The 24,224-nt window shown below is 36.3% G+C and overlaps 2 protein-coding genes across 2 annotated transcripts in view; one reads left to right on the top strand and one right to left on the bottom strand.

The window, feature by feature from the left end:
- The window catches only part of UBAC2 (UBA domain containing 2), an 88,271-nt gene that overhangs the window by 40,426 nt on the left and 23,621 nt on the right, over nt 1-24,224 (top strand). The window contains exons 5-6 of the mRNA XM_070942889.1: nt 13,034-13,157; nt 14,945-14,992. Of these exons, the coding sequence (XP_070798990.1) occupies nt 13,034-13,157; nt 14,945-14,992 (172 nt within the window). The remainder of the gene's footprint in view (nt 1-13,033; nt 13,158-14,944; nt 14,993-24,224) is intronic.
- On the bottom strand, nt 38-1,184 carry GPR183 (G protein-coupled receptor 183). The gene has a single exon (XM_070943498.1). It carries the CDS (start codon nt 1,182-1,184, stop codon nt 90-92), a length of 1,095 nt encoding a protein of 364 aa, XP_070799599.1. The 3' UTR covers nt 38-89.

Genomic DNA, 24,224 nt, shown 5'->3' with positions numbered 1-24,224 from the left:
GGATTTTTCTCTCTTCTTTCTTTGCCTGTCTTGCTGTGATGATTCTTGCTATTTCCAGCGTTTTTGAAATCGAGATTCTGGAGGCATGTTCAAAATGAAAGGGCTTGTGTTAACCTTTTTCCATTTAAAGTTGCTGAAAGGGGCGCTAGTTGTGTGTCTGCAGCATCCCGGGAGCTTTCATCGGGAGCAGTTCTGGCAGCACTTGATTCTGAAATGCTTCCTTGACGCCTCAGTATTTTCATTATTGTCCTTTTGTATCCTCTGCAAGCAAAGAAATAGATGAAAGGATCCATGCAGCAATTTAAGTTCATCAGGAACACAGTATAATGGAGCGTCTTTTGAAAGATCTTCTGATTGCTGCAGGGAATATTTCCTTGCACGAGCTTCTTAATCATGTATATAATAATGGCAAGATGATAGGGAGTAAGGCAGATTACAAATACAACGATGATGAAGATAATTATATTAATTGCCTTTTTGTTTGTTCCTGATTTTTCTGCTAATGGGTTTTGCTTTGCATTTTGACAGAGTTTGTAACTGATTTTTGAATAACAGATTATTGTAATTCCAAGGGGAACTACATATCCAAGTAAACAGGCACCTAGAAGCATCAGAGGGAGTTGTTTAATTTTTTCAAAGTTTGGATATTCCATGCACGTGGTCCTTTTTTCTTCTTCATGTGACATGGGTAGTGTAAGCAGTGGGAGAGTTTGGGCAAGTACAAGACACCACACAAAGCAAAAAATATATGTGGCACTTTTAACTGTTCTGAACTTGGTTTTTAAAGGATGAACCACAGCTACAAACCTATCGATGCTCAAGCATGTCATAAAATTCACAGCTGCATAAATGTTGATATAAAAGAAAAGGGCTGTAATTTTACAGAGTACCTCTCCAAACGGCCAGTGAAAACCCAGGGCATAGTATGCTATTCTGGTAGGTAAAGCTGTTGTAAAAAGAATGTCTGACACAACAAGATTTGTTGAGTAAATAGTGGTTGAATTGATTTTTTTCCTATTTTTTACAATCACAGCGAGAGCAAGTCCATTTCCAAGTACACCAATTATGAAAATAACACTGTAGAAAGTAGGCAATAAAATTCTTGCTGAATCTTCATGTTCATATAAATCACAAGTTTCGATTTGAGTTTGATTTGTTACAGAAGATGGAGAGATTGTTGCCATGGTTAATATGACTCAAAGTTCAGAAGGCCTAGAAAACATGACAGAAGAAACAGAAAAATGTTAAGGTGAATTCATATGTTCCTTTTTTTTAAATAGCTAGCTAAGCATTTTAGAAGTCCAGAAATTAGATAGTATGAAATTGTCTGTTCATTTCAAAAACAAAACAAAATTCCATCTTGTTAATATGCAAATGATTTTTTGATTGAACCCTAGTAGGTAATCATACGTAATTTTAAAAAAAGATGATAGCAATAGTTTTGAACATGGGTGTCAAACTGGCGGCCCGCGGTCCAGATGTGTCACACGCACCTCCTCAGCTCCGCGGAGGGGGAAAGTGTTGCAAAATGTCACGTGATGGAAATGTGACACCGTGAGTTTGACACCCATGGTTTAGAAGCTGAAAGCAGCTGGGCCATAGTTTCTTAAGTATTAACACATGTGCTCTATTAGGTTCAGCTTAATAAAGGTATAAAGTTATGAATGGAAAAATATGCTTTCTGGAAGTGAAATATCACAGATATCCCCTAAAAAAGTCATCTAAAATCAATTTGGAAATGTATGTCACCTACATTGAATTAAATAAAGGGAGAAATAATAGGGAGAAAATGATTGGTGATTAAAAACATTAGGGCAGTAATAAAAACACTATTACATATTGAAATTCTATTTTGTGCTGTCACAAAAATTATGTGGTATTTTGATTTTTTGTTTGCATTAGTGTTAACTTTTCTCCATTGACAGGATTTCAATATTAGAAATATTTTACACGCTTAAGAAGTTGATTACGTGTGTCCAAATTAAAGGCTTCTGCTCTTTATCATATTTATCAAAAGATATCCTCTTTCTAATTGAGGCGGCCTACAATTTTAAAGCACAACAATAAATAAATCTAAAACTAAAAATATCCTTAAAAATCAGTTACATTGGATTAGTAGACTGACCAACAGCACCCAATGAGTTTTCGGTCTTTTCACTTCCAGGCTTTCATGAAGTTTTTTTTATTTTGTTCTATCTAGTGTACAGTTAGCAAACCAAGTTGCTTAACAGTATTACACCATTCTTAACAGAATAATTAATGTAAGCAGGATATTAGTCCACTTTGTACTGAGTTTACTTTTGAACTTACCCATCATAGTTATGTATTCTGGAATAAAGAACAAGGCTGTTGAAATGAGTGGGCTTGCAGGACTTGTATTTTATTACAACATATTTTTAAATTAAATATTAGTTTAGGAAAAAGTGAAAAATAAGGAAAACAGATAGAGAAAAGTAAGAAAGGGGATATATTGCCATAGCTATTCTAATTTGGGACATTGGATGCTCTTAATGTAAAACATGTTTCAAGTATGATATAGGACTAGGCTGAGTCCGAGGGAGAGGTCAAATGCATCATAAGTCATCAGTCCCTGCGCGCTCACAAGAGGGCTAAGCCCAGCCCACTTTGAATGCCTTCTTATTCCCATGCATTTCCCTTGGCCGTTGGTACATCAGATTTTTGTAGGGAGCTTAAGCTTGCAATAGATCTTTATGCTCTTTTGAACTGCCTGAATCTCCTGATTTCCTTGGCATTTGACATATGCTGCTTTCTCCAAATTTTAGTTAGAGTTAATTCTAATATATGGGATTTTAGTAGTTATAATATTAGAATTAATGTTGTTGCATAACAGTAACATGTCAGCTCAGTCTGTTAGCTAACATAGAGCCTTGGTGGCACAGCAGACTAAAGTGCTGTTAAGTAGCACTCAATTACTGCAAGTTCAAATCTCACCAGGCTCAAGGTTGACTCAGCCTTCCATCCTTTCGAGGTAGGTAAAATGAGGACCCGGATTGTGGGGGCAATAAGTTGACTTTGTATAAAAAAGAACACCGCTTGGGGGGGCGAAAGCCCTACTAAGCAGGTATATACAAAAGTATGAAGGCTATTGCTTAACGCATTGTAAGCCGCTCTGAGTCTCCGGAAAAAGGGTGGCATATAAATCGAACAAATAAATAAATAAACTGCCCACCCAAAAATCATAAAGGCAAACAGGAGCCAGAGTGGCAGGGAGCCTCTGTGCTTTCCTATCTATAGCCTTCTTTTGCTTGTTGCTCTTCTTTTCAGTTTTTCAGCATAAAATTTTTATATCAATTTTTCATACACTGCAATTCCCATAAAGCCAGTTACTTTTTATTGGTATTCGGACATTTTTATTTTACGTTTATGGCTTTTAATTATTCTTGCTTTGTTGTATTTTACCCAAGCTCAAAATGTTAATAAATCAGTTTTATTTAAATTTCAGAAGCAGATCATTCTATTTGCTTTTATATGGAAATGATTGATGAGAAGAACATGCATCTTGTTTTAAATCTTTGGCCTGTATTACACTTGTGTTTTTAATATTAATAGCTATAGGATAAGAGCCGTGGTGGAGCAGTGATTATAATGTACTGCAGGCTCATTCATGGCTCACTCCAGGAGTTCGATTCTGAACGGGTCAAGGTTGACTCAACCTTCTAACCTTCCGAGGTCGGTAAAATGAGGGTTGTTGGGGGCAATATGCTAACTGTTAACTGCTTAGGAGAGGCCTGGTAAAGCACTATGAAGTGGTATAGAAGTCTAAGTGCTGTTGCTATTGCTATGGGATACACTTCTATAACCTAAATGTTAATTAAACTCTTAAACTGATACTTAGCTCTCAAAACTTGAGCCTTATATTTTTTTTATAGTAGTAAGAATTTCTTGAAAGATAGATTTGTAGTTTTGTCAGAATAAAATTCCATGAAACAATACTATATGCATTGAAATTCAATTCTATAAGTGAACACTGTTATTTTGGAAATGATAAATGTTAACTTAAATGTAAAATATATGTGATATAGTGCATTTTAACTGTTTTAATTAAAATTTAAAAAACATCAGAAAAAAAGAAAAAAAAAGGAAAGGAAAATATATTTTATATAGAGGAAGTCAGTAAGACTTGATTCATTAGTCCTTGATCATGCAGAATAAGAATGATTAAACTTTCCATTATACTGTCAGAAAACAAATTAGGCAGAAGTATTTATATGTAATTGATCCAAGATGGTAACCCTGGGGTTGCACTGCATTTTCAGCATTGTATTTGCAGCATCTTTTGCTGGAAATATCAGTCGGGTAAAGGCATAGCTCTTAATATAAATTCCAAATGCTTGGTATACAGTTCAAGAGTATATTTCAATCTCTAAGCCATATTGTAAACAACATATTATCTATCGGTCTTATGGATATTAAACTAAAATGGGTAACATTGGGAGAAGCTTGTATCATAAGTGAATGTGTTCCCTCAACCACTCTGCACTTTCAGCATATTGAGTTTGACCGCTAACTTTTTGAAAACATTCTCTGAGGTGTCTAATAAATCTGAAAGTTGTTTTTTAAAATTGTTATAACATCACAAGAAACATATTTTGTATTCTTTTAAACCCCTACCTATTGAATTTGTTTCCACTTATTATTCCAGAGTTGTTGCTCGTATCTACCTTAACTCTATTCATTAATTTTTCACAATTAAAGAAAGTGTAGTTGATACTATGCAAAAGATTTACATACTAACATTGACAATAATTTTGGAGTTTATATGTTGCTGGTGCATCTGGACCAAATTGTGAAATCAAGATAGACTTTAAGCATACTCCAGGGGCAATTTTCAGCACTCTAATCTGCTCTGACAGGAGAGTTGGATGAATTAAATACTTGTTTAGCAATAACCTGATCCAAAGATTGCCTGCTTTTTCATGACTTTTTCCCCAAAAGAATATTTACAATTTTCAAACTGGAGTTATCCTAAAAGAGAAATTAGTTAGGTAAATAAATGTCACCAATATGCTTCATCCCAGCATGTTCCCAAAAAAGTGGAATCAGCCACCCATAAACTACTGCCTTTTTAATATCTTTCAAGTACTTTTGGTTCAATTAACTATCCAGAGAGATACTACAGGAATTCAGTTAGTCCAGCATATAATGAGACCAAGACCAATTAAATGGGAGTAGACAGCACCTTGTTCAAGGAGACATATTTCTGGGCAGAACTTTCACTGTATACAATATTCTAGAGAAAGCAAGATGACTTTTCCAAATGTTTAATGCCATATAAACATGAAATATCATAAAACATTTTAATGGAGGAGGACTGAACTATATGACATTTTAAGCACTGAAAGGGAATTCCAAAAGTTGCCTTTTATTTTAATAATGTTTATCTTAGAGCAAAGCCAAAATAACATAACACAAATTTCTCTGTGACTATTTGCTGTGTCATATGATGAATTTTTTTTAATAGTTGGATGTAGTTAATCCTTATATTTTTGCTATTAAAATAAAATAAAATAAAATAAAATAAAATAAAATAAAATAAAATAAAATAAAAGCTAATTATAATCCCAGAATAAAAGTCTGCTGCTCATTTGTTTGCTTTGATGAACTACTGATGCTTGATAAATATTAATACTTTACAATAATTAATCAATGGAAAAAACAATGTCAGCTATACTTACGTTTTGCTACTTCATTAAGTCCTCTGCTGTGTTCTTTGTGGCGGTACATTTCATATGCAACTGTTTCCCCTTTTGTATATTGTTCTTAAGACTGATTAGGTCACACTCCCCCTTTATAGAGATGAGGGCATTTCCTCTCTCTCTAAACCTGAAGTAACTAGTTGTAAAAAAATTCAGGTTAACACATCCCAGATAAAATAGTAGCCTTTGTAGACATAAGAAATGCAGAGAGAAGGAGCAGAATAAAGAACAGTTTCGCAAAATAAGGTGAAAGTATATAATGTTCAGTGTGTGTTGTTGCTGTTGCAAGCATTGTGAGCTTTTCTCTGATGTGAGAGAGATTTTTTCCCAGTCCCAATCTTACAGTGGTAGTATCTTTTGAAAACTAAAGATCAAACTTAGGTGTAATTGGGACATTTGTGCGTTTCGTTTTAATATACCCTGTCCATTCGCATTTCAAATTTCGCATTTCAGCTGACAGTTTTTCTTGAGATTTTTCTCACTTCCTGCTCATTGTTGGGGGGGGGAGTGTTGAGTGTCCCTTCCTATGGACCAGTTGTATTTTTAAACTAAACTCTGCATTTCCCATTTGTATGGAATTATATATGAATGACACATATTTCTAGGCTATATTACCAAAGGCTATTGATGGAAAAAATGTTATGTTAATGCAGAATAGTTAATTGTATAGTTGGGCAAAGATAAGACACAAAGTCAGTTCAGGAGAGACCAAAAGAAGTATGCTGCAACGAGAATGAAAATACCTAAAACGCAGCCACTGCAATATAGTCTAGTTTCCAGGAAAGACAATGGTAAGTCACTTCTATAGTATTGGGGGTGGGGGGGAAACCACCTCTATAGAAATGGAATTGATGGCATCCATGAAACCAGCAGAAGTTATAAGCTCAATTTGTTTCTTTGCTGTATTCTGTAATATGGAAAGGGGAAGATACGTGAATAGTTTTAGCTTTATCATTCAGTAAGTTTAGTTTAGTTTTTTTTAGTTTTATTAAATTTGTATACCGCCCTACTCCCGAAGGACTCAGGGTGGTGAACAGGCACAAGATAAAATACAGAAATACAAAAGTTAAGAACAATTTAAAACCAAATTAAATAATATTGGCCCACGACAATTAAAATCCCAATAAATTTAAAACAAATTAAAATTTAAAATTTAAAATTTAAAAGAAAGGGGAGAAAAATTAGGCCAGGCCGGCTTGCTGGAATAAGAGGGTCTTAAGAGCACGGCGGAAGGTGCGCAGATCCGGGATCCTCCGTATCTCCGGGGGGAGCTTGTTCCAGATAGTAGGTGCCCCCACAGAGAAGGCCCTCCCCCTGGGGGCCACCAGTCGACACTGCTTGGCTGATGGCACCCGGAGGAGACCCTCTCTATGAGAGCGTACCGGCCGGTGGGAGGCTATTTGTGGTAGTAGGCGGTCCCGTAAATAACCAGGTCCTAAGCCATGGAGCGCTTTAAAGGTGTCACCAAAACCTTGAAGCGCACACGGAAGACCACCGGGAGCCAGTGCAGCTCGCGCAGGAGAGGTGTTACACGGGAGCGCCATGTTGCTCCCGTAACCACCCGCGCGGCCGCACTCTGCGCCAGTTGGAGCCTCCGCGTGCTCCTCAAGGAGAGCCCCATGTAGAGAGCATTACAATAGTCCAAGTATTTTGTTCAATGAAATTTGAGATTTTGTGAGGCAAGGACAATAATTCTTTTCTATTGAACTGTTACATCAAGTTTCACTTGTGGCCTTGGATACGAAATAAAGAAATAAATGATATTGTGTTTTTGTGTTTTTGTCAAGGCTTATTCAGATCAAATCAGATCAAATCAAATATTTATTATGGGCACAGGCCAGAATACGTCAGAGTTCCAAATAACACTCCCAACAAAAGAAAACTCAGAGGTTTGAGTTTGAGTTTTCTCAAAGTTACATTTCATTAGAGATGTCATATTGGCACATCTGGGGAAACCCGAATCGGAAAACTTCCAGGTTTTTCCCACCCAAACGAAAGTTCAAGTCCCTGCCCAATACCCACATGTCCATCACATGGTCCAATCCAAGCACCGTCCCAACTGGAGCTGCCTCCCAGTTCCAGCCGTCCAGGTGCAAGGCCAGATGACCTTGACTGTCTGAGAAAGGAATGTTGTTATTACTATATATCACCCTGGTTCCATACAATCCCCCCTCCCTGTTTCCCACAGTAGGAAGTGTGGCAGGCATGAAGATCCAATGAAAAAGATGGCTTCCAGGCCTGACACAAGGTTTAGAATACTGAATTTCAGTGAGACTCCCCAGCAGTGCACTTCAGTTAAACAATGAGGATAGAAAAGCATTATACATATTGTGAAACATAAAAAATAACTCTTAAATAACAGTTTCCAATATGATGGGTTTGTATATTTTTTTGGAAGTACAATGGTATGTATATAATTAGGCATATTGGGCAAAGATTTGTCTACATATTTTTATCAGCAGTGTGGCAACACAATAACTACCAGAGCCCTCAACAACTTGATATTAATTAATATTTTTTAAATTTAGGAAATTGAACTTTTTAATGTTCCAATTTCCTGCATGTCCCCGACTCTGACAAAATCCCAGAACATTTTTCAGATGAAAAGGACCAGCTAGAGTTTTGTTGCTCGCTAGCCACCAGGCACTAAAAGAAAAGAAATCTAATTAATCTGGAAAAATGTATGAGTAGTCTTGTTTGCCGGGTATATATAACTGAGTCAAAGAAAGAGGTGGTATGATATATGAACTGTTACATTTATTAACAAGTTTGAGGGGTTAGTTTTAACCCATAAGCGGTTTAGGGTTGGTGGAACTAAACCTTTGTCAGTGAGTTGTGTTATGCAAATATGGATAAGAGGGTTAAATCTAATGTTGACAGATAAAATCATAGATTGACTCACAAAAAGAGGATTGCTGTACCAACACTGTTTCTTTTCCATATTACTTTTCATTCTCCCACTGCCCCATGGATTGGGAAATAAGGGCAGAAGGTTAGGAAAATAGTAAGCCACCTCTTCTCTATTGGCAGGCCACTGTGTTGTTGTTTTCTAAATGGTCCATGAAAACCAACAATGGTGGGAAGTTTCAGATTTTAATTGCTTCTGTTTGACCAATGTCATGTACTAGGTCCCCTCCAGGATCCTTCCCCCTAGTGGAGGAAGAGAAATGTTACCTCATTCCTGATTGGCTAAGCCGTTTGACAGCTAGTATAAAAGAGCTGTCAAACAAACTCAATTGCTCTTGTTGTGACTGTTGCTGGAATATTAGCATGTTAGAATAAATGTTACCTATTAGCTCGCGTCTCACCTCAGTCATTGCAAACCCCTTCCAGGATTGAATTTAACACTGGCGATGAAGGTGGGATCGCCAATCTGAGGTAACAGACAAAATAGAGCTGAGTTACTAAGAGCTGTCACTGGGCGAACATTCTGTCAGAAGCGACAAGAAGTTGCACGGCAACAGTCACACAGAGCGAATGAGTCCCCAACTAATTGGCGGGAATGGTGTCCTCACAGAATTTCCCTCCATTCAACCTTACTACCAAATCGTGGGAAGCTTACGTGGCGAGATTTGACTGTTTCCTCATTGCCAACGTCTACACAAATCTGTCAAGCAATTGTAAACTAGCATATTTCCTGAGTTTCTGCAGTACAGAAATGTTTGATACTGCCATGACGCTAATGGCTCCCAAATCAATCCATTCGGGGATGTGGGATGAATTCATGAATAAGCTGAGGAAGCATTATGCCCCTGCGCCCCCTAGAATAGCTCGCCGCCAGCACTTCTACCACTGAGATCAGGCCTCGGGGGAGTCTATTAATCAATATGTGGCAGCTCTGAGGAGAGCAGCGCGACACTGCGAGTTCGTCAATCCAGACGACAGACTGGTGAGCGGCACACGAGATGAACACCTCAAACGGAGATTAATAGCCAACCATGAACTCACATTCCAAATGGCATTAGATGAGGTGTGTGCCGCAGAACTAGCCACACTGTCATTAGCTGAGCTGCCTCGGGGACATAGCCTGCCAATACTGAAGGAGATGGCCATTTCAGTGAGACCGAATTTTTTGATTTGGACAATGATTTGGACGTCAATCGTCTTAAAGAGACAAAGAAGTACAATTGGGCCAGTTACACCAAGCCTGCTAAAACTGGTTATCTGAGTTGCGGAGGGAATCACCCGAGAACCTCCTGCAAATTCAAGGATGCTATTTGCCACTGCTGTGGCCACTGGGGTCATATTGCTAGAGTGTGCTGGTCAGCGCAGCCCCAAAGTATGCCTCAATCTCAACAAAATTCAGAGAAGTAGAAACCATATGGCTCCAGCTCCCTCGGTTAAGTATGTTATGTAGACACTTCTACTAACTTCTCTAAGCTCTAAATAAGTTCACATTTTCCCAGCCATTATACCAGGGAATGGGCTCAAGTCAGATGAACAAGTATGCACACATAGCTCCAATCAAAGATTTCCCACAAGACCAGTTTGACAATAGAAGTATTCCTATAGAGCAGACCTACACAACCAATGGCCCACAGGATGCATATGGCAGCCCAGAGGTTGTCAACCTTGTGAGATAGTCCACTTCCAGAAGTCGTAGCCCTAATGTTATTACAGATGACATTAACAGAATCTTGCAAGTCTGAAACTACACCTCTCCCCCAAGAAACTGGGGAGGCCTCCTTTGAGATGTTTGCCATGCCCCTGTTCTATCTGCGGACTCAGATATCACTTATCTGACTAATGTTTAATCTACGGATCTTCTCTTGTCTTCCAAGGTCATCCCACCTACTATTACACCACTAAAAACTAACCAATCAATCCACTGCCATCAAACATCTGGTAGGAAGGATCTGCTAATTCTTTGCAGTTTCTTCCACCACAAAAGATATGCTGCCAAATACTTTCAGGTCTAATGGATACTGCTAGCAGCTGTTGCTGCACTGGTAGTCTCCAAACAATTGATCAGCACAGCAACTATTCCTCTGTGACCCACAATTATTTTTGAGATATAAACCTGGCCTTTCCCCATGTATGAGTTTTGTTGGCCTGTGGTAGAGTGATCTCTCAGGAAGAGAATGGTCAGCTACAAAAGATCAGGAAATGTAAGTCTGCGGATATGTGACAAGAAGTGTGACAAATAAGAAGAACTGGCTTCCCCGGGTTTCTTTTCCTCATTTTTGGTAGCAGCTTCTCCAGCTTCTTACAATGAAGATGCCGGGAATCATAGATCAACAAAAGACATTAGCCTTTTGTGATGCTGGGGAATGTATTAATGAGAAAGATCTAAGAAATCTGTTTTTATATTTGCTGCACATTTTTGTTTGTGTGAAGCAAGAGGGAAAGAGATAAAAAGGTTATTTTGATGTTAAAGTAGAATAAGAATGCTGTGGTGTTAAAAAGGCTATCAGAATCAACAATCAGTCAGTGGAACTTTCCCCTCATTAAGATGAAGGGCTGGGGAAAACTGCCTTTTTTAATCTTGTTGAATATACTTGACATTTAAAACTTATGAAATATCTGAAACTATCTATTATGCAGAAACAAAAATAAATTAAAATTATTGTCTTAATTCAACACAGTACAGAAAAGAGGAAAAGATAGGGTTTAAAGGCTTTCTAATGTACTGTAGTAGCAAATCATTGTTAGTTCACATATCAAACTAAGCCTTAATATATAACTTAGCAGTACTTCCATAATACGCTAACCAAATTGCTTGGGTTTATGCAACCTACTGAACCAAAGCTTGACCCAAATTGGTTAAATATGAAAGCATCAGGCTAGAGGGAGATTGAAGCCAACATATGTACAAGGATGTGGTAGGGCTGGGATACCATGAGATGTGATATTAGCATTACTGACTCACTGGGTGAGTCACCCAGTGTTATTGTACATAAGATGGATGGCCATGTAAGTATTTTAAATAAATAGACAGAATACATTGAGAAATAAACTTAATAAACCAAGCATATTTAAAGCAAATGTGTTGTGCAGATTCAAGTCAATATCTCAGTCAATACGTGCCATAATGTTACATTATATCATATGTCTGTAATAAATTTACTGTTCTTCACAGTAATTCATTAATATTTTGATGACACTTCTTATTAAGGATAGTTTTACCTTCACTCTAAAGATGTACTTATTCTTGATTTTTTTTTAAAAAAAAAAGCATGGCAAAAGTTGATTTCTTAATTTAATATAATTAATTTTAGTTTGTTGAATTGTGCATGTCTGAATTGTAGCTTTCTGCATCTATTTGAGAGGATATTTTAGTATTCTGTCAACACAATCAGAGTATTTGTAGGAACAGAAATGTCCTTGAAAATAGCTGGCAAAAAATACTTATTTAAAGAAGCATTTGTGGATTATGTTTGAGTTCAGATGGATGCTGAGATTTTTGAGACGCAATTGCCTTCAACTTGAATTTGAAATATTGAATAATTAAAAGAAAATACCATTTGCACTGATTTTCATTGATTTCTTGCAATATTTACTTGTGTGTCAAAGTAGCAGCTCAATATAAATTATCATTTGTGGAGTCACTGGTGGTCTCTGACTTTGGTACTTTGGTTGTTGCTTGCAGACATTTTGTTATCCAACTAGGTAACATCATCAGTGCATCCCAAGGACTCCACAGTTCAAGCCTAAACTACCATGTTTCCCCGAAAATAAGACCCTGTCTTATATTTTTTTGAACCCTGAAATAAGCACTTGGCCTTATGGCCATGTGCTCAAAAGCCCAATTGAGCTTATTATCAGGAGATGTCTTATTTTGGGGGAAACAGGGTATCTATTGTATATTCTCTTCTCTTAAAACTATCGTTTGTATACAGTATTCAAATGTATATTTCTTCTCCTGCTTTTATAAAACTGAATACTTTCTAGACTATTTATATGTATAAATCACTCCTAATATTTGTCAAGAGTGATCAAGAAGAATAGATCTTGCAGAAGATAAGACAGAGATGTTATTCCTACCAAGTGATTGAGTATCAAATGAAGGAAGAAGGAACTCATTTTCTAGACTTTACTCATTGAGGAAAGCATTTACTGTAATTATGGCTTATTGGATGGTTTAAGTAAGAAGCAGGCAAAGAGCCCTCTTATTCTGAGTGCATTTAATTTTAAATTAAAAACTAATTTAAACAAAAAAAATGTGATATTAAAATATGTAAACCTAGATACAGTATTTAATACTTTAAAATGTACTAAGATGCATTTGATTAATCAAAATAATTAAGGAAGAGAGTTAATATTTTCTGTAAGAATTATGTTGATATTCCATTTTTGCATATATTTTGTCTCAACAGCTTGGGGCCTGTATTTGCTCTTTTTGTTCCATTTTATACCTCCATTCCAAGAGTGCAAGTGACACAAATTCTAGGACAATTTTCCATCACAAACAAGACGCTGGTTTATATATTGGGTTTGCAGGTTTGTATGTGTTAATTTGTTTTGCCTTGATTTAGCAGTTCTGCACTTTCCATTTGCACCTGCTATTTTCTAGAAACTTCTGGAACAATAATATTTGTCCTAAAAATTCCAAAACTATTTTTTAAAAATGCACTAAACACTGTAGCATAAATCTGTAGATGTGCAGTAAATTGATAGCAATGGCAATAGGAGCTTAGTGATCATATTCAATACATACATATATTGTCTGTGAGTGAAAGGTAAACTTTAATACATCCCATAGCTTTACCCCACTTTTAATTGCTAGCAATGGGGAAACCAACCTTCAGTGTGCTTTTAATATTTTATTTTGTGATAGATTTTGGTTAGACTTTTTGTTGGACTTTGGTTCAAAATTTCCTGTAGAACTCTAACTTCCATCCTAGCCTAGTGAATTCATTTGTTTATTATTTATTCCCTTATTGATAATGTGTTATCTACACTTCTATTTTTTAAAAACATACCTGAGGGAATATTTTATGTTGGGGGCATGCCTGGTTTGGTAAATACTAGGATCTTAATCTTCTGTTTCTTCCATTTTTAAATAATTCTATAACACTTAGGTAATCAGTTTGACAGATAGCTACTTCAATAATAAAACTATGGCTTTTCATTGGTAACCAAGCTTTCCGCTCAGGCTATTAATATGGTTTTAGTCTGGATGATACTTTTACACTTCCCTAAATATTCAGACCAGATAAAGAATATGTTTTGTAACTCCTGTTACTTTGATTAAGCATTTCCATCTTACAGCAAAGGCAGAGCAACTCTTGACATTTTTCTAGATATTATCATAGCTTCACTTTCTTTGCTTTGCTCTCCAATCTTATCGTAACAAGCTGATAGGTGCCGTTAAATAATCGCTCTTTCATTCTGCAGGCAATTGAGATCATGCTAAATTATTATCTCTCTTGCAGAATAATTAAATATCTGACATATGATAAATTTTCAGATTGCTGAATTTTTTTGATAAAACAATGTTCAAACTTATAAAATATTATTAACCCTATGTTATGCATTTCAAGTTTTTTTTTTTTTTTTAAGGAAGATGTACACAATATAGCTTGGATTTTGAGGGTAGAGTGCAAAGTGATAAACAACCCTTCCTAATTCTCTTCTGGTAACCTGAAAAATGCAGTTGACCATTTTTAGTTTGTTACATGCTCATTTTCAGTTCTTTTTGCAGCAATGACAGGGAGAAATAAATAGTTGCTTCATTGCATGTGGGATAGATAGACAGACATCTCTATTTAGTATTGCTCTATTTGATGTAACCATCATAGTATAAACTAAGTTAAAATAAGTTTGTGATCAAGGATATAATTCTTAGTATTTTTGTTGCCTGATTTGTTTTTAAAAGCTGGTTTTTTCCCCTTGAATATGTAGATAGCTAATGAAAAACAAAAGCATTTTTTTACTTGTTTACGGTAGAAGTTGGCTTTCATAATAGATTCTGGAGAAAATAATTTTATTAAATCAAACTGAATTTTACAATTTAAAAAAACTTAGCAAACCCTAGAAATGTTCTGCTCTTTTTGTTCCACTTTTCCATTCAGCCTTATTCAGATTTCATTCAGCCTTCATTCAGATTGTTCTAAACTCACGACAACATTTAAATAAATACTTGAGCCCCTTTTGTTGCACAAAAACAGAAATGTAATTTATGATATTCTCTCCTCTACTGTATTTGAATTAGTGTTGAAATAATATTAGTGTAAGGACTGTGCAATCTAAATTCCATTTTAAATTACACACTTTTTGTTTTATAGCTTTTAACCTCTGGGTCTTACATTTGGATTGTAGCCTTAAGTGGGCTGGTAAGTATAATTATTTTAATTACTGGTTTGATACTTTTCATTAAAGTATAATAAAGCATCTATGGGATGTGTTTTTTCTTTAATTCTTACTTCTCTGTATTTTTTTCTTCTTTCATATTTACAACTTTTGCCAAAATCAGTTTGCTTTAGGAATATGCATGAACAGCAGTTTCTTTGAATCTGGAACAGTCTACTAACAATCCTTCCTACAATTACTCATGCCCTGATCACCTCAAGGCTTGACTTCTGCAATGCAGTCTACATGCACTGCCCTTGAACCACACTTGAAAGCTTCAAATGGTCCAGAACAAAGTTCTGTGGGCATGATGGGCATACTTTGGTAAACCATTTCCTTTGTGAGCTGCATTGGTTGCCTTTTTGTTTTGGAGTAGAATTCAAGGTACTGTTCATAATCTATAACGCCCTTCATGGTATAGAACCTGGTTACCCAAGATTGCCTGTCTCCCATACTATCTGCCTAGCCTACTAGCCCAGCTCCTGGGCCATGGCTCACTACTGAGCCGTAGCATATTCAGAATTGAGCTGCTTGAGTGGCTGATCGGAGCACACATGTAGCTCAACTTGTGGAAGCAGCAGGCTGGCGGGCAATCACGTATGTGCGCACTGACCTATTGCTCACACAAGTTGAGCTCTGTGCCTATGTGCACGGATAGGGTTGGTATGCTCCATCTTTGATTAAACAATGACATCTGTTGAATCCCAAAAGTGCACCTTCTCTGTAGCAGTATCTGTGCTCGGGAATGAGGTTCCTCCAAAATCTGGACATCTCTCAACCTACTAATGTTTTGAGGGGCATTGAAGACTTTGCGCTTTGCCTGGGTCCTAAGTAAACATGAGTGAAACCTCCTTTGGACTGCATTGGGTTATTTCTTTTTTTTTTCTTCATTTCTTTGTCGCACTTTGTCATGCTTTCCATCTTCACACATTTTTGTCTTTTGTGCTTTTTTCCCCTTTGCTTTTAACACTGAAACTGCCCAGAATTGTTGGGAGTTGGGTAGCACATACCTTTAATAAAGTACATAAATAATAAAATAAATGTTCTAAATTTTCTGCTGAACTATGGCTGGAAAATCCCCTTGAATGACTCTAAATTTTGCCATGTTTCATTGATGCAATTGTAGCAAATGTTTTTCCTAGCCCCATTGTTATTTTCACAGATCATATGAGTGGATCATTTTCCTGGTCACTGGAAACTTTATCACAAGATCCACAGAATATTTTACTCTTTTCTGGTGTGTCTATCTAATTCTTCAGTAAAGTTCTAAGGCAACTTTCCTTTCCAAGTATATAAACTAAAGGGCAGAATACTTAAAATTCAGACTAAAAATAGACTATCGAACAATTTAAAGTTTCATAACAGAGGTAATGAAATCAAATAATTTTATTGAAAAATTAAAGAAGTTTAATGAAATGTAAGAAATTTATTTTATAAGGAAGACCTCACAGAAGCCATGTGTTCCTCTTGATTAAAATATCTGTCTACAAAGGAAAGTGCCTGTTTAAACACATACACCCACAAGTTTTATTTTGGGCAATATAAAACAATGTTAAGGAAGAGGAAAGTTTTGATTTGTGAATCTGTTTATATAATATTTATAATAGGCATTACTTGTTCAGTGTTCTCAGCTTTGATTGATATATATATATATATATCTCCTGTTTTAAACTTTGTTTACATTTTATTTTACATTTTTAACATAAACAATTAACAAAACAATATTTAAATTTAAAGTAAAAAATAGAAACAAAAGAAGAAAAAACAACTCCCAAAAGACTATAAAGAAAAACAAAGAACCCCAAACCCTACATATTATATTTATCAATACAGGTAGTCTTCAACTTACAAGTAGTTGCTTAACAACCATTTGAAGTTACAACAGACTTAGAAAAAGTTTATGACCCTTGAAGTTATGAGTGCCACACCCGACAGAATCATTTGATTGCATTTCAGGAATTTGGCAACATGTTTGCACTTAAAACTGATTGCCAAGTATTTTGCGAGCATTTGATTGGCATTTCAAATCTTCTCTGCTGGTTTCCTCAGATAATCCTTGGGAAAGGAGGCAGAAAAGTTTGCAAGCTGTTGCCACCTGCTAAACACCTCCCTTATGTGCATGGGGGTGAGGGATTTCTGCGGCAGGCTGGAAAAATTAAGCTCAGATTCCATGCGCAGAAGGGAATTTCAGCACTGGGCTGGAGAAAAGAAATGCAACTGTTTGTCATCCAGGCTTTCTTTTTTTTCTGCCAAGTTCTGGAGTTTCTCCGGGCTCCTCTATGTGTAGAAAGGAACTTCTGCACTGGGCTGGAGAAAAGAAGCTTATAACCTGAAGATCAGCCTTTCTTGCCTTCAGAAACACAGTGTTGGTTAGCTTTCTACTCAGAAAAAAATTAGCAAATGCAAAGTTTCTGAATGGTAGAAAGGCTAGTGCCTGGAGGAGAGGAAAATTTCTGTGGCAGATGCGGAAGTTCAGATCTCAAAATCTGAGCTTCCTTTTTCCATCTCAGTGTAGGAGTTCCCTTCACACATAGAGGAGAGGAGAAGGCCTGCAATGGACTGGAAAAACAAAATTTAGGCCTTAGGGATTTGAGCTTCTCTTCTTATAGCAGGCAGGACTTTCACTCTGTCCATTTAATGACCCATGCAGTCATTTAACGACCACAGCTGGGAATGAGATTGCAGTCGTTGAGTGAAATAGTTATGTGGGTATTTTGCTTAACAATTGCAATGACTTATGATCCAGATTCTTGGTCTAATTGTGGTTGTAAGTTGAGGACCACTTGTAGTCACTGGTTTACTAATAAATACACTAATATAACCAATACAAAGTATTAACTGTAAAATATCACAGTATCTTTGCCGTACTAACATATATTGCTGTATCTTTTGATTAATAGAAAATACTGCCTTTTCCCAAAATGTGGAATTGTGGAGGGGATTCTGCCAGGGGAAATAAAAAAAACATTCCAGTTTAGAGTCAGTTCAGAGGAGGAAATGTCTGAGATCAAATCCTTAGGTCTATATCTGCAGGCTGTCTGTCAAAATTCTTGTAATAAAGGTAATTAATAATAAAGTATCTGTTTGGGCCTATCCACAGGTGGATTCTGGTTGATTGCATCTGACAAGATCACAAATTTCTGGTCTGGAATAATATCACTTTCCAATTTGTTAAACAGACTTTTAGCCACTCCTATGCTTGATAGAACCATAATTCAGTTTCCAATGAGTTATATTCCAAAGTGTTGTTATATAGTTCAACATCACAATATCTCTTCTTTCAAAAACAGTCTCTGGGGAGTCCAATGCTGCCTAAATACAATTTTTGATGAAAATTCATGCTAGCTGCTGAGACTACATTCCAGCAGACCCGCGATGATATAAATGACTATTGCCTTGATGAGATGGGAGGCATGGAAGTTTAGTAAAATAAATAAATCAGATCTCCTCAATTCTGTGCCTTTCACATTAATTTACTTAATCTGCAGCCAATTTAGTCATTGAGATTATGGGATTTGAAACCCAACTCATCTACCAAACATGAAGTCAGGAAAGCTGATGTTGCATAGACATTATATATAATCAAGGGCTTGGATAATTTTATTTAGCTACTTGCCTGAGGAAATGTCTATAGGGACTCTCAGTCATCCAGGTCATCGTTCTCCCCAAGGAAACAAGCATTAAAAGGCATGTATTTTGTAAGTTCACATACCAATTTTCGTAACTGAAAATTTCTGAAAAATATACGTACACACTGGCTGCAATTTTCTTTTTGGCAGCATTGTTTCAAACATAACATGGTAAAATGTCTGTGGAGATTGCTAATGAACAGAAAATGCAGCATGACAGTAGCTGTGGTTGCTTGCTTCTATTTAGAATGCGTATCTTTTCTAAGTCACCTTCCTTTTAGTAAATTCCTTCACTTAAATAGAGTGGATTTTTATAAAAAATCCAGACTGGGGTCTTTCCCAGAATGTGGGAAAGTCCCTCATCTGCCGTAGTCATAATCCTTCAATTTGAGTAAAATAGACTTGCAGTTTACTGTTTTTAGTTCAGCAACTACCTCCTCTATTCTCCTGATCATAACTATAATTAAAGGATTATAATTATAATTGAAAGCACTCCCACTTTTGACAAACAATTTGGGGTTATAGTTTCTTTTATGACAATCATTTTTCATCACTGTACTGAATTGCTCTCTCTCTTTACTTCCCCTTACATGTTATATAAAGCTTTCTTTAAAATAGATATGCAGTTTGCACATGTCAGCAAATGCAAAAAAACTGCAATCTCTGTTTGGTTTTCGGTTAACATGTTGTTGTTGCCATGCAACCATTGAGGGGAGGTAAAGAAACAAGAGGAATTGGTGGGGCAGGATCTCATATATATTTAAAGGAGCAAATGGTATAAAATATCAGGATTTGGAAATGTAAGAAGTTTTTGTGACAAAGGAGTAATGCCATTCAGTGAAGACCAACCATGGCCCTGACATTAATTTTTTAATAATAATATTTTACTCTAGAGTATATACCATAGAGGTTTTCAGACTTTGGATTTGTACAGGCAAAGTGGGGGCAAAACTCAGGATTCTGACAATGCTAATGTTTTACCTGAGTAAATCTGATCAGATTATTTTTAAAATTGTTTTGAGATGATCATAATTCTCCACAATTTTAAAATTCCCAAGATAGGGACTACATCCATTTCCCCAACAAAATTTAAGAATCTCATGCCATCAAAGCTTTCCAAAATGTATTCAGATAAAAAGAGCAGGAAAATGGAAGCAGATAAGGTGAAATTAGTTTTTTAGGGGATGGGGACAGTGATATATAGATTCTCACACTGGTATGGTACAATAGTTATGGTGAGTTCTAGTAAATTGTGCCCTGCATGGAAAAATATTTGTTGTATGACATTGTTCTCAAGCATGTACAAGTAAGAGTGTATACAGAAGTTCCTTAATTCTGAGTTTTGTGTGTATACACAAGCTCCTAGGTCATGTAGACCTATCACTACCCTCAACATACAATAGTCCCTCATATTCTCAGTGCATTTGACACTAACTCTCATAGTCATACATGGAAAGGTTTGTCCCAAGTGCTACTGTCGATGATGTGTAGGACATACAGTACCTGCTATCCATACCTCAATACGTTCCTCTCCTTTGGACTACTGTGATTCAAACAGTAACAACCTTGAAGACCGTTCTCTTCAAGTTAACGAATGTGGACTGATTGGCCAGAATTAGACCCTATTTGGACAGTATAGTACTGAATTGTGTGGTAGCTCTCTTGTGTTCCTCGGGCAGGTCACGTTCCAGAGAATTCTTGACTTTTACAGAATCAGCTCAATGACGTGGTTCAAACACTGGCTTGTGAGTGCTAAAATAATAGGTTCCATTACCGAATGGGGGAATTTAAACAAAGCACAGGTTCTACTTGCTTTATGCTAGGTCACATTTCCTGAAAACATAAAGCAAATTTGCATAAAGCAAGTGGAAAAAAGCAGATAAATTGACAAATGTCATACATTTTTAGAACCTTATTCTTAACCACCATGTTAGCCAAATATATTTTATGTTCTATGTAGCATGAAAACCTTTCTACATCTTTCGTAGAGCTGGATTTCTAATGCACTTGATAAAAGAGGTAGAATGCATCATGGCATTATGAATTTTATTAGCATAGATTGTTAGGTTGCCCACATGTAGATTTTTCCAAGTTAAAAACTTCTTCTGTGACTAGCGATCTTTCTCCAATTTTGGTGTCCAACTTTTTTTCTGGTATTACATCCTTTTCCTTTCGGGTAAGAGATTGGATAAGATGTTGAGGACCATTTTAGTAATAGTTGTTCAGATATAGAGATAAGTGTAAGACAGGAAGCAAAACCAGAAGAATTATATAACATGATGGTAAAAGTATAAGTGAAGGCAGAAAGTGATTTTGGCAGGAAGAAGGCTGGGGCTGCTTCTAGATCTTTGGCACAAATTGACTAGGCTGGCACAAATCACATAATAGGGTTTTTTTTCCCTTTAACATAAAGCCAATTCTCAAAGGAAAATGATCAACCACATAATAGCAAATTTGCATAAAGTGAGGAAAACCTGTATAGTCAAATCTGTTTAATGACTGGAGAATGTTGTTTGACCTAGCTGACAAGTTTGTGGGGCAGAGAACAATGTGGGGACGGGAGTGTCAGGAAGAAGATCACAAGCACATTAACAGAACCTCTCCTCTACCATCCCTCCTACACTCACTGGCCAGGATTTTTCAGTTTGATTTTTTGAATAAATAAAAGAGGTTTGAGTTCCACATAATGCTGAATTCTAATGAATTTTCACATCCTAGTAAGTGAGAGACATGTCACCATAGTAAAGTATGTGAACTAGTTTTAAATGCCAGTAAGAATTCCACAGATCTGAATTGAGAAGTTCTTGCACGTAATTACATACATACATTTAGCAAATACAGGAAGTATTTCCAAAACAGAGAGGAAGTGATGATTACAGTGCTAAGCCTTGTTGTAAAGGTGAATATATAATAGCATTGTGCCTTGTCTTGGAAATACTTGATGTCAGAATAATCCTTTTCATTACTGTTCTGACCTAGGCTTCCCCAGCAGCACAAAGCTGAGTCCTCATCCCGATAAACCTTTTATTTAATTTACAGTGAATTCCTCTCCAGCAAAGTCTTTCCTCTCTCACAGTCTTTCAAGATAGCTCACAATTACTGACCTTTAACAGGCCAGGCCAATATCTTTTAGACTCCGCAATACTTGGCAAGAATGCAATAATGAACTAATTGTCTCCTGCAAACTCCACTCCCCTTTCGCTCCTCTATTATTCCCTCTGGCAGGGGCCATTCATTGTCCACCTGTGGCCTTACTCCCAAATTGACCCTTGTTCTTTAGCTGTTCCCTTTGAATGGCAACTCTGTGCATGCACACACTGGGAACAGGCTCCAGCTGTTTGTGTGCCTCACTGATGTCTGACTCCACAGGCAGCTGATAACTGGCATATGCTCTGGCCCCCTCTCTGCCACCAATGCAGAGCCCTCATCAGAGCCTTCCCCAGACTCCAGGACTGGCCCATGTTCCTCCCCAACCTCCTCACTGTCCAATTCTGCTGCCAGATCTACTGGTTGCTGGCGGGCTACAACAGTTACAAAGATCTAAATATGGCTAGAGATGAAGAAAAAAAATTAGGTGTCTCACAAACTGTTCCAGGTATTTAGTAACTTTTTTTTCAGAAAGTCACTGAGAAGAAAAGTAAAATGAGCGAATATTTCCATCTTTTTATCACTCCACATTTGTATATGTTTAAACATTCTTAATTCAGTTTTCAGGATTTGCCTAATTCAGTGAATCAGAACCCAACCAAATGGGTTGAGTTGACACATCATATTAATGCCACAGAAATCTGCTCAAATTACTCAAGGGTAACATTAAAAAAGCATGTTGTTTAACTGGAGATATTCCATCTTTTAATGATGTTGGTTAGGTTATTAATTGAACAAAGCATGTTTGCTAAAAAAAAAAAAAAGGAAATAAATAAAAAATGTTTCATTTTAAAAAAAAATAGCCAGATGGCTCTACCACCATTCTAGACCTATTCTGACCACATGCTTAACCTGCTCAGTTGGGTTGACTAGTTGCAGTGTTATAACATTATAGTTATAATGTTTTGGTACTTCTGTCAACATATAGATATACAAACTTGATCAAAAATAACTCCTTGGGGAATTTACCCAGGTTCTCTCCTGAGTTCCTGTGAAAGGAAAATACCAACAAGATTCCATTAATAATTATCCTTTTCTGCCATATGGAGGCCATTGCTTTTTCTTCAACTCTTTTTCTTAGTTTAGGTAAGCAAAATAAGATTAATGGATTGGAGGAAATGATTGAATTTTGTGGGGTTCAGTTTAGCAGGCTCTTTTTGATATTCTTATGCATGTGAACCCCCAATTACATACTTAATGTAAGAATGTAAGTGAGAAAGTAGCCTCCATTTCACTGGTCTTAATTTCCCTTCACCTCGGATCATAAAATTTTACACAGTTGTGGCTATGGACAGGAAATATCAGTATAAATCCAGAAAAAAACAACCAGATATTTCCTGTTATTGGCAATAAGCTCATATATTCTATCATATCTATCTTTATATCTAACTGTCCCACCTCTTAGATGTTATTTATAAATTTACATCTATGGTTTCTTAATAATTGGTAAATCTTAGAACCAGGGATAACAATTTCTAAAGGAAGATTTGATTTTATGTTATCAGTTTCCCGTTCAGAAGTCAGACACTATCTCTCTTGCCAGGCTCCATAACATTGGGAGAGATGGCTAAATGTCCTAATATTACTCCTTTAAATCCCGCTCCCCAACATCCATTTATTTTTACAGGACAATGTGAGGAAACATCACTATCCAGCTTGCCTTGTTTGAAATTGTTTTGTCTTGTGTAAGGTAGTTCCTGCTAAGTACACTTTTTTCTCAGGGGGGAAAGATAGTGTGTGGTCAAACATGCAATAGAGCTGCCTGAATGTACTTTTACTAGAATTGTCTGACGTTACTTTTCCTTCTCACGGACATAAGTGGTACCTGGTGATACTTTGAAAAAGAACAGAGACCTATGTCTATTGGCAGTTCCCCATCATTGTTTAATGTTTTTTTTTCTTTCTTTAAACTTTTCTGCTTCAGTCTATACATCTTTCATTTAAGAATTGTATATTAGACTTTTATTGTTTAATAATTTAGTTCATATTAAGTTAGCACTGCATTATTTGTTCTGTTTTATTAGCTGGTTAAAAACTGAAATGTTTGCAGGAATGAACAACAAAATTAAGGTTTTTCATTTTTGTTTTTACAATAAAAAATGCTTATGCTCATTATTTGGACAGATGAAAGGAAGCAGTCATCTTTTGATATATTTTTTAACAGATGTTGCTTCCTTTGTGTGAGAGGCAGGAGCCTAGAAACAGATAACTGCATAGTGCTTTTGGCAGGATTTCAAACTACCCTGAATGGTATTCTTCAAAGATTCCCTTGTTTATATGGGAATCTTTTATATTTAAAATATTTTCTAATATTTTAAAAGAAAATAAAGCTTGTTCATATCATTGCTATACATTACCCCATCAAAAGTGGTCTTGTTTAACTTTTTCTACATAAGCCACTTAGAATTCCATAGGTTCTTCAAAAATAAAAAACTTTTCT

Source organism: Pituophis catenifer, unplaced genomic scaffold (genome assembly GCF_029215685.1).
Source record: "Pituophis catenifer annectens isolate HBS135680 unplaced genomic scaffold, rPitCat1.0.hap2 SCAF_4, whole genome shotgun sequence".
In the NCBI taxonomy this organism is placed as follows: Eukaryota; Metazoa; Chordata; class Lepidosauria; order Squamata; family Colubridae; genus Pituophis; species Pituophis catenifer.
Note: the sequence above shows the minus strand (reverse complement) of the source record. Positions and strands in the feature narration are given on the sequence as shown.

Bases quoted from the DNA above. Each gene is read 5' to 3' on its own strand.
- GPR183 (XM_070943498.1), bottom strand. From the start codon at position 1,184: ATGGCAACAATCTCTCCATCTTCTGTAACAAATCAAACTCAAATCGAA.